Source organism: Lygodium microphyllum, chromosome 6 (genome assembly GCF_053477565.2).
Source record: "Lygodium microphyllum isolate KBCC chromosome 6, Lygodium_microphyllum_v1.1.10, whole genome shotgun sequence".
NCBI classification, from domain to species: Eukaryota; Viridiplantae; Streptophyta; class Polypodiopsida; order Schizaeales; family Lygodiaceae; genus Lygodium; species Lygodium microphyllum.
In genome coordinates, this window is record NC_141140.1 from 128,203,052 (window position 1) to 128,218,529 (window position 15,478).

Consider the following 15,478-nt stretch of genomic DNA (forward strand, 5'->3'; position numbering starts at 1 on the left):
CCTGCTAGCAATCAACATGTCATCAACATACAAAACCAAGATAATTAGACTGTCATCTGTTGCCTTCTTGGTGTACAAGCAGTGATCCACTTAACTTCTATGAAAGCCTTGGGACTGCATGAATGTATCAAACTTATGATACCATTCTCTTGGTGCTTGTTTCAGCCCATACAAACTCCTTTTAAGTTTACATACCATTTTTTCCTTCCCTTGTTTAACAAACCCTTCACGCTGCTGCATATATATCTCTTCATGAAGATCACCATGTAAAAACGTAGTCTTTACATCCATCTGTATGAGCTCCATATCCTCAACTGCTACCAAGCCCAAAATGGTTCTCAATGTAGCCATCTTGACTACAGGAGAGAAAATTTCATCAAAGTCAATTCCATGCTTCTGCTTGTACCCTTTTGCAACCAATTTTACTTTGTACTTTGGTGAGGAACCAGAAGTGACCTTCATCTTATAAACCCATTTGCATGGAAGGGTTTTCTGCCCTTTAGGCAACTGCACCAAGTCCCAAGTGCCATTTTTTTCAAGAGATTCCATCTCTGACAGCATGGCTTTATACCATTTCTTGCTGTCCTGTCTCTCTATTGCTTCCTTGAAGCAAGACGGTTCACCATCGTCTGTCAACATGACATAATCAGCCACATTAATTGCACCAGGAACAAACCTGTCAGGTTGTCTAGTAGCCCTAGACGATCTCCTAACCCAGTGGTCATTGTTTGCTGGCTGTTCCTGTGCAAATCAGCATTAACAACTTGTTGTCCTGGTTGTTCCTGCACATGTAATGGCTCATTTTCATGGGCAATAGCTTGCTGATCATTTCCAGCATCATTTCGTGCATTTATAGGTTCATTTGCATCAGGTATTTGTTGTTGTACAGCGGGCACATTTTGCTGTCCAAAAGATATTTGTTCCAGGAATACAACCCTATGGACCTCCTCAGTCTTTTCGGGCTGTTTGTGCATGCGATCTTCCCAGAAGATAACGTCATTGCTGTGTACTGCTTTCCTTTTCTCGGGATTCCACAATTTATACCCCATTTCACCCTCATCACCATATCCTAGAAAAATTCATTTACAGGACTTTGGCTCAAGTTTGCTGCATTTTTTTTTACGAATGTGCACAAAAGCCTCGCAGCCAAACACTTTCAGATGAGCATATGAAGGTGGCTTGCCCGACCACGCTTCTTGGGGAACTCCCCCCCCCCCCCCCCAAAGACCTGTTTGGTGACCGATTAATCAAGTGAACGGTTGTCATACAACCTCTGCCCAAAAACCATGGGGTAATGCAGCATGAGACAGTATCGCGCGGACCTTATCCTGTATGGTCCGATTCATACGCTCTGCAACTCCATTTTGGGGCGGATTATGAGAGGCAGTGAGCTCCCTCTTTATCCCTTTGCTGTCGCAAAATGTCTGAAAGGCCTTGGACACATATTTCCCACCATTGTCAGAGCGAAGACACTTAAGTGTCTTATCTATCTGATTTTCAGCCAATGCCAAGAATTTTTTTAACTTATCAAGCACTTCATCCTTGCTACGAATAGGGTAAACCCATACTTTCTATGTAGCATCATCGACAAAGGTGGCAAAATATTTCTTTCCCCCTAAAGATAATCCTGGCATTTGACATACATCCGAATGTACTAACTCTAGAGGAGAAGATTTCAAAGAAAGAGATTTTTAATGTGATGTCTGTGCATGTTTGCCATAAATGCAATGATCACAATGCTTAAAATCAGCATAACGAAGACAAGGCAAGTAACCCAAACAAGAAAGCACTTTCATTCCTGTTTGACTCATGTGTCCCAACCGGCCATGCCACAAAGAAATGCTTGGCTGCTCGGTCACGGCAACATGGTCATGCACACTAGATGCATGAAGTGGATACAAAGTATCACTCTTGCAGCCTCTGGTAATAACCCTAGATCCCTTACAGATCTTCCATTTTCCATTACCAAAGGTGGTATGAAAACCATCATCATCTAGCTGCCCTCTGCTAATCAAGCTCTTCTTGAGCTGAGGTACATGCCGTACATGCTGAAGTGTAAAGACAGAGCCATGCTGAAACTGTAGCTGCACACTGCCAATACCTGCAATCTCACATGCATAGTTGTCCCCAAGATGGACAACACCATGTCGACCCCCTGTATAGGCGGAAAACCACTCACGATGAGGGGTGATATGAAAGGAAGCACCTAAATCAAGAATCCAAGTATGCATGTCATCATCTGTATCTGCAAGTAAAGCATGTGCACCAAAATGTGAAGAGACAAAGAGTACATCACTCTCACTATCACTGTTATGAGTGACTACATTCACCTCTTCAATTTTTACACTGCTCTTCTTAGGCTGACTGTCCTTCTTCTCTTCCTTGCTATCATCTGTCTTCTTGCCTTTTCCTTTCTCTTTCTTCCATTTGTAGCAGTCACGTTTAAAGTGACCCTTCTTGCCACAATGATGGCATTCAACATCTTTGCCGCGTGATTTACTACGTCCCTTGCCATCATATTTGCCTTTTTGCTGTGATCTGCCCCTAGTATGCAAAGCACTGGAAGACTTACTGAATGCATTGTTCTGCCGATTCATCTCTTCCATAGATAGAGCACTCTCTACATCGGCATACAAAAGGATCACATTAGAATTGCTCATAACAGTCCCAAATGTATCCCAACTCTCTGGTAGAGTGCAAAGTAAGAAAGTAGCCTTAAATTTCTCATCAATCATGAACTTCAAGGCAACCAGCTGGCTGAAAATGGAGTTAAACTCACTCAAGTGAGTAGACATTACCGTACCTTCTTTCATACGCAAATCCATAAGCTTTTTCAGCCAGTACACTTTGCTTGCAGCACTCTTCTGTGCATCCAGTTCTTCCAATCTAGTCCATATAGCATATGCAAAATCCAAACCTTCAATGTTGAAGAGCAAGGCATCAGAAATCAATAGCTCTATGGTTGAGTGTGTAAGCTCATTCAACTCATCCCAATCGTTCTGATCCATGTCCGCAAGCTTTGCCCCTTTGGTTTTGATCGGCTTTGCTTGCTTCTTTTGTAACAGGATATTGTAGCACTGTTTTTGCCACACTACAAAATTATGTGCGCCTTCAAGCTTCTCTATATGCATCAAATTACTTTTGTCATTGCTGCCAGCCATGGTTTTCAGCCCAAATGTGACAAAAAAAAAACCAGCAAGTGCAGGCCCAAACTGTCACCCAAGTGACCAAGGTACAAACAAGTACCAATCAGCAATAAATGATCACGCAAAAGTACAGATTTGAAATCTGTAATTAAGTTTTCAGAAGCACCAAACCAAGTGCTACAGCATTATCCAACTGATTACCGCTGTTCCAAGGGCATGTGCATCACATTACATGAGAAATCCCAAAATTTCAGCTGCAATTTCTGTTGTACATGTACCTACGAGCATAAAATTTGACACGAACAGTTAAAAGCCCCAAAATTTTGTGCTCAAAGCGTCAAACACACGTCTGCATTTTCTCTTTCATGCATAGGATTGTCCAATTTTGCCAAAATAAAGCAATTTCAGCAAAACCCCCAAATTTTACCATGTCAAGAAATTGGGTAAACTTCAGCCCAATTTGCACATGTACATTAAAAGCCCCAAATGTCGGGGACAAAATGTCACAAATTCCTGCAATTTCTGAGACAAATTTGCTTGTCCTGCATCAAATTCCCCAAATCTGGGAAAAGCCCCAAATTTTGTGGGTCAAATGTTGAGAAATTTCACTCAAATGAGCAAAATTTCAACAATTTTGGCGAAATCCCCAATTCAAATACACACAATGTCTGCAATTCCAACACAGATGTCTCAATTTTTCACAAACAGTGCTCAGTCTGGCGAAGCCCCAACTTTCTGGGCCAAAATTGCTGGCATGGTGTGTTTGGTGCCCGCGTGCCCTCTCGACTGCTACCCGACCCGCTAGCGCCCTGGTCGTTGTTCCTTGCAGACGTCACGCCCACTGATCCATGCCCGCCACGCTATTGCTTGCTGGACCACGCTAGTCAATCGTCATCTACAGTCGATGTTAGCTACTTCACCAGTCGACTGCCTCAAGCTTGCACTTGTCGACTGTCTCTCCAGCACACGAGCCTGCCTGCGACTCTCTTGCTCGCCTTTGAGCTATCTTTTGCAAGCTCCGGTCTTCTACCTTAGCCTGACGACTGTCTGCAGGACCTTATGCTCTGATACTAGTTTGTAAGAATCGATTAGGCACGAAGATCGAGGCAGACTGTCGTATGCACAGTGAGAGAGAGAGAGAGAGCGAAAGCAAGCTGTGTAGAGTGTGAGCACGTTTTTGGTACAATGACGAGTATACCACTTTAAGTTTTTAGAGATATATATATATATATATATATATATATATATATATATATATATATATATATATATATATATGCAAGTATAATGTGCTAAGGGTGTGTTCACACTCGTGCACATATAAAAGGCACGATGGCCCTTTATTCCCAACAAAGTCTACTAGCGGGTACATCTTTACCTTGGCTGGTGGGGTAGTTTTTTGATGCTCTAGATTGCAAAAAATAGTAGCACTCTCTACCATTGAGGCTTAATATATTTCAGCCACTGAAGCTTCAAAGGAAGCAATTTGGCTCGGTCGTTTGGTTGAGGATTTTTGGCTGCCTACCAAAACACTTATACTTAGATGTGATAGCCAAAGCACTATATACTTGGCTAAGAATGCCATGTTTTATGCACGTACCAAACATATTGATGTTCGGTATCATTTTATTAGACAGGTTCTGGATGATGGTCTAGTCACCCTGACTAAGATCAAATCATAGGATAACCCTGCAAATGTTCTCACTAAAAGTCTTGCAAAGGCTCAACATGAGCATTGCATTAGACTTGTGGAAGTCGGTTAAAGGTTCTCTTCGGACCTTTAAGTGGGAGGTTGTTGGGTGTAAAGGCCCTTTACGCTCTCCCAAGTATATACTACTTCACACCCGTGAACTCACCCTAGCGGGTGTAAGTGTACCGTACCCTAAGTATAAATACATTCTTTCATTCTTTGTGTGTACCACACTGGTACACACCTATCCATCGACTCACTCTCACTCTATCTCACTGTTCAACACTGTTCAGTTCTAGATTATTGAGCACCTCGATTAAAAATCCTGCTCTCTGCTCTCCCTCTATCTGCTTCCGCTTCAACTCTACATCAATATGACATAATCAACAACACAATTTACACCAAGAACAAACCTATCTGGCTGTTTGGTATTTTTGGTCAACCTACAAACCCAATGATTAATGTTTGCTGGTTGTTCAGTTTGTAAATCTGCATTAACAATTGAAAGGCCAACTGCACACTGCCAATCCTTGCAATGTTACATGCATAGTTATCCCCCAAGTGGACAACACCATGTCTACCACCATTGTAGTCAGAAAACGACTCACGGTGTGATATCACATGGAATGAGGCACTTTAATCAAGAATCCAAGTGTACATGTCATCATTAGAATGTGCAATCAATGACTATGCACTAAAAGAAGAAGAAAAAAGTACATCATTGCCATTGTCACTTTCATGACAGACTACATTGACTTCCTCTGTCTTCACATTGCTCTTCCTTGCATGTTGGCTGTCCTTTTCCTCATCTTTGCTATCATCAATGCTTTTGCCCTTGTTCTTATTTTTCTTCTACTTAAAGCAATCCCGCTTGAAGTGCCCTTTCTTATCACAATGATGACCTTCTATATTTTTTTCCACAAGACTTGTTGCGTGCTTTATTTTCAGAATCACCCTTCTACTGGGATCTGCCTCTAGTATGCAGTGCATTGGAAGACTTGTTTACTAAATTATTTTGCCTATTTAGCTATTCCGTGAGTAAAGAGCTCTTCACATCTGAATATAACAGCATGGGATTGGAGTTACTCATTGTTGTCCTAAGAATGTCCCAACTTTTAGGCAAAGTGCACAGCAAAAATGTTGCCTTGAACTCCTCAACAACGTCGAACTCCAAAGCAATCAGCTGACTTAAAATAGAGTTCAAGGCAAAAATGTTGCCTTGAACTCCTCAACAATGTCAAACTCCAAAGCAATCAATTGGCTGAAAATAGAGTTAAACTCATTCAAATGTACAGACATAGCTATACCTTCCTTCATGCGAAGGTCCATAAAAATTTTCAACCAATAAACCTTGCTTATGTACTTTTTTGAGCGTATAACTCCTCAAGTCTTTGCCACATATGATAAGAAGATTTCAATTTCTCTATGTTAAATAGCAAAGTGTCTGACACTGAAAGCTCCTTGGTAGAGTGTGCAACATCTAACTCATCCCACTCATCTTGATCCATGGTTGTTGATTTTACTCCTTTTGTCTTTATGGGCTTCGCTTGTTTCTTTTGCACCAAGACATTATAGCACTACTTCTACCATATAGCAAAGTTGTGTGCGCCCTCAAACTTCTTAATGTGCAAAAGATTGCTGCCATCACTACTCCCAGTCATGATTTACAGCCCAAAAATGACTCAACAAGCAACAAATGTAAGCCCAACTGTCACACAAATGACCAAGGTACAAAACAAGTACCAACCAGCAATGAGAAAACCAAGTTGCAGAAATTTCAGATCTGCAAATCAATTTTCAAAGTCACAAAATATGTGCTATAGCACACCACATGTAATTGTAGCTGTGCCACGGGCTAATACATCAATTGCATGAGAAAGCCCCAAAGTTTAGCTGCAATTTCTGCTCCAAATGCATCCATGGACACAAATTTGACTCAGACGGTCAAAGCGCCTCAAATTTTCTCTACTCAAACTGCTCAAATTCCATCAAACACAATTCTCGAGTAAATTCCACAATTCACTTTTGCCAAAATTTCACAAATTTTGCAAATGCCCCAAATTTGCTTGGGGTCCAATGTGGTCAATTTGCATAGAAATTGTACTGCAAGTGTATATCAAGACTGAATTTGACACAATTTTGCAAAGGTCCCAAATTGTGTGAGGTCCAATGTGTCAAAATTTCACAAATTTTACTCAATCAAGCAAAATCTTAGAGCATATGTCAGAAGCTTCAAATTCCGAGAGGAGTAAATGCATGCACAATCACTGAGATTTGTCAATTTGTGCTTACACATACGTATCAGCTTGCAAAATTTGCCAAAAGGATGAACCTTTTTTTAAAAACGTGTTTTTTGTCAAGAGAAAAAACGCTAACTGTCGACGACTGTTTGTGGGACCAACGCCTGCCCTGCGCTGGCCTACCTTGACTTGGAAACTGCTGCTGAAACTGTCACCTGATTGTTGGACAGCTCCGCATGACCTGCGCTAACTGCAACCGGTGACCTGCGCTAAACCTGTGCCTTGACTGCAACCAGCGACCTGCAACTGATTGCAACCTACAACCTACCTGTGACTTACGCCTGGTCTGCGTGTCCTGCATGACCTACAGACTGATCAGAACTGAAGGCAACTTGCTACTCTCTACATGTGGGATGAGCTGACATAGCTCGAGTGAACTCCGGGAAGCACACTCTCGATGACTGATGCTTTGATACCAGTTTGAAGTTCCCGATGCACAGTGGAGATGTGATAGTCAGCGATGGCAATGGCAGAGAGAGTGAAAAACGTGAGCAGGTCTAGAGAGAGAGAGAGATGCACGATGTGTGGGTACAATATGAGTTGTATCTCTTTTAGGTTTTAGAGATAGATATATGTAAAGCACAAGTGCTAACGTTCACACCCGTGCAAATATAAAGTAAAAGTACTAAGGGTGTGTTCACACCCGTGCACATATAAAAGGCACAATGGCCCGTTATTCCCAACACGTAAGAGTATTTTAGAGATAGATATATGTAAAATACAAGTGCTGAGGGCATAGCAGCTAAGAAACGCATTTCTTTGAATTTGAAACTTACGAAACGTTTCTTAAAGTACGAAACGTTTCTGAGAGTAAAAAACATGGGTGTTTTTAACTTCTTTTTTTTTGTGAGTTGGAACCCAAAATATGGTTTTTTTTTTACAAAAACTAATGGGCAATGTTAAACATGATGATGATGTTGTGTAATGACTCATGAGGGCTCAAAATTTTGAATGAGAGACTGTTTTTTCGTGATTTTGATTAGTTTTTAGACTTTGTCAATCTAGTATCTATTCTTGTCTTGAGATTTGAATATTATATGACTTTAGTCTCATTTATGAGTTATTTATGATATATTACGATTCATTCTTGATTTTGACATTTTATCAGTTTGTTTTGAAATGAGAATCATGATGTTGTAACTTGACTCAGTCCATATTATAGATAGGCTATTTACATGTTAATTTCAATTTTCTTTGTATGATATGTATGAATCATAATTTTTGAGTTATAAACCATAGTATAGCTTATCCAAAGACTAACTTTGACATAAGTGACAAGTCAATAATGGATCATGGATATGTAACGTATAATGTATTATTCTCAATTGACTCTATTATCACTCAATCTCAATTAGCCATTCTTTGTTTAAGAGAAAGTTCCATAGAGGTTTAGAACCTCTTTTCCCAGTCAAAACTATTAAAAATCCCTATATAAAAAAACCCGCGTTTCTTATTTTACCCCCTCTCGAAAGAAACTTACGAAACACGTTTCTGACGTTTCATTTCTAAACATTTATGATGTTTTTGGCTGCTATGGATGAGGGTGCATTCACACCTGTGCACATATAAAAGGCACGGTGGCCCTTATTCCCAACATGTAGGAGTGTCTTCAGAGTAGTGGGAATATTTGTTACACATGAATTCATTGTACTCCACTTCCTTCATGAGCCCTACATTTGGGAAAGATGAAGATAAAGATAATGCATTGTCCCCTCGTTGAGGCCATAATGTCTCCTTGGGGCCTTCAACGATGGAGAATTTGAAAAAGGCATCGTAGCGTCCTAAGAGGAAGGAGTTTGAGATGTCGTGCATTGGTCATGTGCCGCTTGTATATCTCGCAAATCCAAGCCTCCACAATAGCCACAGGATATTCGTTAGATGAGCACCAACTTTGATACCATGTGAAGATAAGCTAGAGTTTGCATAGAGAAAACACAAAATGTATGAACACAACTAAAACACAATAACTCAGACAAAAATACAAAAATGCAAACACACAAGAAAGATAACTCTGAAGTAAATGGATGAATGCTGTAAATTCTAAAGGTGTACAAGATGCTCAAAGGAAAAGCTGTCCACCAAAAACTGATAAATCTCGTGGACTAGGTTGAGTACTTGGAGAGTGACATCCACTAGAGACAGATCCCAAGGGCTGTTACCATGAGTTGGAGCTGTGAGCAGAGTGTGTAGGCAGCAAAAATGCAGCCTGTAGGAGTGTGTCAGAGGTGAAAGCAGCCACCAGAAGCAGTATGGCAGCAGTAATGATGACAACTGATCAGGCTGCAAATGCAGCTGCCTGCCGAGGCTGAATGGCCAGGGTGGCAACTGGAAACAGCTAGACAGGTACTGCAGCAGTTGAGGAAGCTGTCCAACATGGCGAATATGACGAGAACACTGTGGCCTGGGTGTAGAAGACAAAAATGTAGGCTGAACAGGTCATTGAGATATGGTGGATGCTGGCATCAGAAAACAGCTGAAAATGCAGCAATAGAGAGGACGCTAGATGGCTGGGTGGCAACAGGATGTAGGTCGCCAACAGCTGAAGGAGACGTGGCAGAAGTAGATGGATGATGGAACAAGAAGGCTGGGCATCCTCCTATTTATGGATGTGGATCCTCCCAAAATTTGGGTGTTTGCCTACAAGACACAGAACCTTTCGTAATCTTTGAGTTTTGGGGATGTTTTAAAGAGCTAGCGAGCGAAGATTTAATGTGTAATGCATCTGTTTTAGCTAACATGCATTGTCTTGTATATGCACGTTTGTTTGCATGTAGTTGGGCTCTTTCATCACTCCGACGTATTGCTAGTGTTAAGAGTGTTCTTTTGTTGTGTGACGAGAAAGAGCCTAAGCATTATTGCTCGACAGATCCTCAATTAAGATTCAAGGGTACAGCTACTCAAAGCAGATCTAATGAGGCATACTCCTGTCACAACAGGATCTGTCATTACATACCACCAGGGAGTCAGAAACCCTAGATTTTGAGTCACAAAGGAGGGGATCTCATACTGTGTTATGGCTTTCCCTCTATTTTTAACAATGTGAATTTCTACGCTGGAGGTTCACAAAGCTTTAAACTGTTACGTGGAGCACAGCTGCTAACATTACCGTCTAAGTTGTTATTCTGCATATTTAGCTTTGCAAAACTTCAAAAGCAACCTGGACCTAATGGGTTAAGCATTTGAATATAACTGCACTTGTGTCTGATCAGCTTGTGAGATGTCAGAGTAGAGCTGAACACTAATTATTGGGATTTTTGAAATGGAAGTGCAGTACCCAATTGTATCAGAGTGGCGGAACTAATCTCCATGTTTTTCGCATTTTGCTGAAAAGCAGACTGATATACCTGTATCACATCTGGTTGATACTCTGGCGGAAAAAGGGCACAATGTGGCTGTTTCAGATGATGCGGGGCGATTTGTCTGCAATTATGTGTATTATCACTCCCTCACTCATGCTGCAGCCCATGGAACAAGGTGTTTATTCGTGCATGTTCCTCCCTTCAGCAAAATTGAGGGGGAGAAGCAGCTCGACTTTATGGCTTCACTGCTTGAAATCTTGGCATCTACATGGTGAACGTTGTGCATAGATTATGGTCGAGTGGTGGCTACATTTTCAAAAGCAAGACTACTATTGCATGCTCCTCACAAAGTTGTAATTAACTGCAGTTGGCTGGGGTCTTGTTCTATATAGGCTTGTAACCCTAATCAAGACTTTGGACACACAAGGACTCGTGGTGCTTCCATGGTGATGAAATGCCTCGATGTAGATTTACAAATTGTAAAATGACCAAGTTTTAACACAATATACGGATGACATTGCCTATGTGTGGGAAGTATTTATTCGGTCTGGTATTGCGTTCCACTAAATTGTGATGTGCATTGTGAACGGAATTTTTCATGTACAGGGGCAGTTGCAGGTCCCCAACTCTTTGACCCAGTTCGTAGCGCATGTGCATAGCATGGACTCTCGAGTCAATTTGCACCTTTCAATAGACCTACACCATACCATAAGGTGGGTTTGATAAGAGCATCATGGATTCTCATGAGGTGGGAGTGGTAAGCGTTCTGTATAGGGAGGGTTTTGCATAGCATGCATTTCATGCTGTCAAGATGTTTGCATTTGCATAATATAGTTTTGGTGTGATGTGGCTTATTTTGTGTAGCTTTAGAATGGGTGGTGTATTTGTGATATCAAGGCACCTAGTTGGGCGGAGGCCAAAATTACAATTAGCGTACCACTCTTTGTCCAACTTTCTATAAATGTGGAACATGTGGCCATTACTTGTTTGACATATCCAATTATATCCAAAGGTTAAGAGTATTTATTGTCACACATGCAAACATGAGACAAACTAGGAAAATAATGTTTAAGTAGTCAATGGATGCTTCGTGTGCAATCAACATTCTAGCCAAGTCTTACAAAAGGTATTGAGAGAATGTCACCAATCTTGTGTTGTGTGCTTACTAACAATACGAATGTCATTCATAGTCAATGTCCCACAATTGAGTGATGACTTGAGGTGTAATTAGTAAGTTTCATATGTTATATGACTTCCACTTCTGCAAGCTTCATGTCACTTGCATTGCAATTTCATTTTTCACCTTTTTCTCAAGCTTCTCTCTTCATTTCTTGTGCACATTCTTCTCTTTCTTTAATCACACTTGCTTCAAAATGTTAACATTTATTAATGATCCATTAACTTTACACCATCTAGACTTTTGGTTCATTACAACTTGTGGGGGATCTCAATTATATAGTATGGTCAAATTCATGTTGTTTTCACCAATATAGACAAAAAAGCTATGTTTTCCATCTTACCATCTCTTGTGAAGCTCTTAGGCATGTCTCATATGGGAGACTAATATTTATAACATCATGACAACTAATTAAGTTCACAAAGCGACACTCACACGACTTTGCAATAAATACTCCATTTGTAAGATATTTTTAAGGCTCCTACGCGCATCCTTTGGTTGGCTTATATGTCTCCATCAATACTAGGTGTATTCTTTGGTTGCCTTATATATGCTCCTCAGTGGAGAAAGCTTATGCTAGATTCAACTATTGTCTTCCACCATGGTGTTGATAATAATATAATAATCCGTGCACATGCTTTGTGATTTTGAGTGTATAGCTAATAATTTTTGGGAGAGTTTAATCATTGCCATATGTTGATGAAGTGTGTCATGTACATGGTTAGAACTAGTTCAAGGGAAAAGTAAAATGTTATTACACGAACTTCAACATTGTCCTTTGCTTGTCTTTTTGGGTCACCTAGGCATCATTTGATTGCATCATAGCACTAATAAAATACAATTTCCATGTTTATTTAGTCTCATTTATATTCCACTTTCTAAAGAGAGGCCCATTATGCATTGGGTGGGGTAAAGGGCATCATTATTTCATATAGGGATGGCAAATTTTTCGCTTAGATTTTGGAGGTTTTTTTCACATATGGGAGTACAATGGTGGGCCAGCATACTTGCTATGGGTGCCCTTTGCAATGCTATTTGTGGTAATGGGACCCATTCTATCCCAATATGAGCTATATTTTGAATGGGTAGTATCTTACATAGTAGTTAATAAGGGGTATCATTATATACAAGTGTAAGGAGTTCAATGGCTTAGAAGTGATTACCTTCTTTGCTTTAGTCTAGCCCTTAAACAAGGAGAAGCAATGGTGTGATTTGATCCTAACTGGTAGTTTCTCATTCTATGAATTGAGATAAATGATCTGCCAACCATCGAGTTGAACCACATTGGCTTTAAAGCACAAGCATCCATCTTGATAAATCTGCTATTCCATGTGCTTGCTAGTAAGAAAGCAAGGCTTAATGATTAATTGAGAAAATATCAAATAAAAATTTTAACCATGTCATACATATTTAGACATTATGTACATGCATGCTACTAGCATTAATTGATGGCCAACAAGGAAAATCGGGTCATCTACTTTATGCTTAATATTGGGCCTAGTTAATACCACAATGAATATGTTATTTGCATGTCTTTATATGGACACCCTTGCATTTTTCTTTCCAACACTTTGGTCCTTTGGTTTACTAAAGATGTTTAAAAAGTGTTGCATGGCTCTCTCTAATTTTTTTTCTCTTGATGAACATCATAATTCTAAAGAAGCTAACATTTATTAATGGTTTTAGTAGCTATACTTTTAGTTAATTAGAGATACATGTAGTTTTAAATAAGGGGATTGGTTAGATGTTAGGCTTAAGGGGCTAGTTTTGAATAAGAAGCTTGTTTAGGGTTAAGGGAGTCAAGGTTAGTTTTAATTAAACTAGTTGGGTTATAAGGGAGTGGCTTAAGGAGATTGTTTAATTTAGAAATTTGTGTTAGTTTAATTTTACTAGTTTTAGTAGTTATCATTATTTTTAATATTTTCTTTTAATTTTTTTAGAAGTTAATATTTACCTAAGTAGTAGTCAATACTTATTAGCAATTTTAGTAGTTTTACTTTTAGTTAATGAATGACACATGTTAGTTTTAGAATGGACTTTAGTTAGGGGTTAATGGAGTTAGTTTTAATTAAAGTGATTGATTAATTAATTACTAAGCATTAGTTTTAATTAAACTAATTTTGTTTTAAATGGGTTAGCTAGGTATTAGGCTTAAGGGGTTAGTTTTAAATAAGTACCTATTTATTATTAAATAATTCATTATTGGTGGATGTTATGTTGCAATGTGAAACTAATAAATTTTTTACTTAGAATTGATGTACTTTGCTTGAGTTTAGCAAAGTTAACTATAAATTTCGTAGATGCAATCTTTCACAAAGCTAGGATCTACCCTTTCTCCTTTTTGTGCAATCATCACTAGTAAAGGAAAGTAAAGAAAAGTGCAATATTCTCAAAAAATTAGAGAATTGCACCCTTCTTCCATTGTTCTAAAACAACAAAGAGACTTGTGTGAACTCTTTAACATGCTACTTTTACAGTATGTTTGTGTTCTTGTTACTGTTATTCTTTTTGGAAGTTATAAGTTGAAGCTTAAACAATACATGTTTTAAAAAAAGGTGAAATGTAGAAATCATCAAATTTTCCCATTTATATTTTGCAAGGTGCTCTTCATCAACATAACGTGTGCTTAATTAGCTCCAAAAACTTGTAAGGATTGTTCATTTAATGTATAGTTTAAAAGGAATGCTTCATTTTGCTTAGATGTATTTAAAGACATCTTATGGTCTTTTTGGTAGACAAAATAAGATGTAAAACTATATTCAATCATAGAATAGTATTGTTGTGATGAATAGATATACATTCTTATACCAATAGACTGCACAACAATAATTCACTCCATGCAAATGCCAAAACATAGGACCTCCTTAAGGTTTTCAAGGAAAAGCAAAATTATAGCTTCTAGAAAAACATTGCTAAAACCATGTGCCACAAGTTGGTATGATATGCACAAATTTAAATTATCTTTGGAAATATAATTTTCAAGCATCATTAGCATACTAACAATATGTTTAACACATGCAATACTCACAATGTAGCACTAGACCACTACCTCACAAATAAGTAATAGATGCAAATTCAGATATGCAAGTTTTGAAGCACTATCCTCATTTTTACACGCCAACAACACATGGTTGACATCGTAATAACAAAATGTGCACCATGTTGTACAAATAAAGATTAAAACAAGCATGTAGTGGCTCTATTGCTAGACTACACAAAAAGGACTCTCCATGCCGAACCATTATAATTACAACTTTTTGAGTATAATTGATGTGTCGATCTTAGTCTTCGAAATGACAACGTGACGACAATTACAAATAGAACATTGGATTGACAATCCATCCTCAACAATTCTTTCTTATCTTAGAATGATCCACTCCCTACCTATTAACCATGCTTAACTTGACAATATCTACCATGGTTGATATGTTCGCTTTTAATATGATGCATAATCCATTGATCCAAAAATACATCACAATATTAGAACGTCCACGTCTAAAGATAGGTATCTTGGTCCTTAGGAAGCAATCATTTGAAAATATTCTAGAAGTCCACTATGAAAGGACATTGTTTGACCCAATATTAGAAATAGAAAATGAAGTAGGCTATACTTTGCTTCACAACATATTCAAGCCTAGTTGACAAGAGGCATTCGAAAAGAGCCAATTAACATGAGTTTGCATGTATCATCTTGCGGGACAACAATTGGCTTCTACAAGAATAGCAACATCCAAAATAGATGGCTTACTTGCAACAAGCTCATCTTGCCCAAATATCACCTAGTAGAATGCACTATTCCCATTCATTGTCCCTTACTTCCTAATCTTTTACAAATTAAAACAAGATGTATTTATTGTGAGCAATAC

The 15,478-nt window shown here is 38.9% G+C and overlaps 1 protein-coding gene across 1 annotated transcript in view; it reads left to right on the top strand.

Annotated features, from left to right (window-relative positions):
• The window catches only part of LOC148035113 (uncharacterized), a 42,751-nt gene extending 31,790 nt beyond the window's left edge, over positions 1 to 10,961 (top strand). The window contains exon 4 of the mRNA XM_087680078.1: positions 10,471 to 10,961. Coding sequence (XP_087536204.1) covers positions 10,471 to 10,710 — 240 coding nt within the window. The 3' untranslated portion in view covers positions 10,711 to 10,961. The remainder of the gene's footprint in view (positions 1 to 10,470) is intronic.
• The last annotated feature ends 4,517 nt before the right edge of the window (positions 10,962 to 15,478 follow it).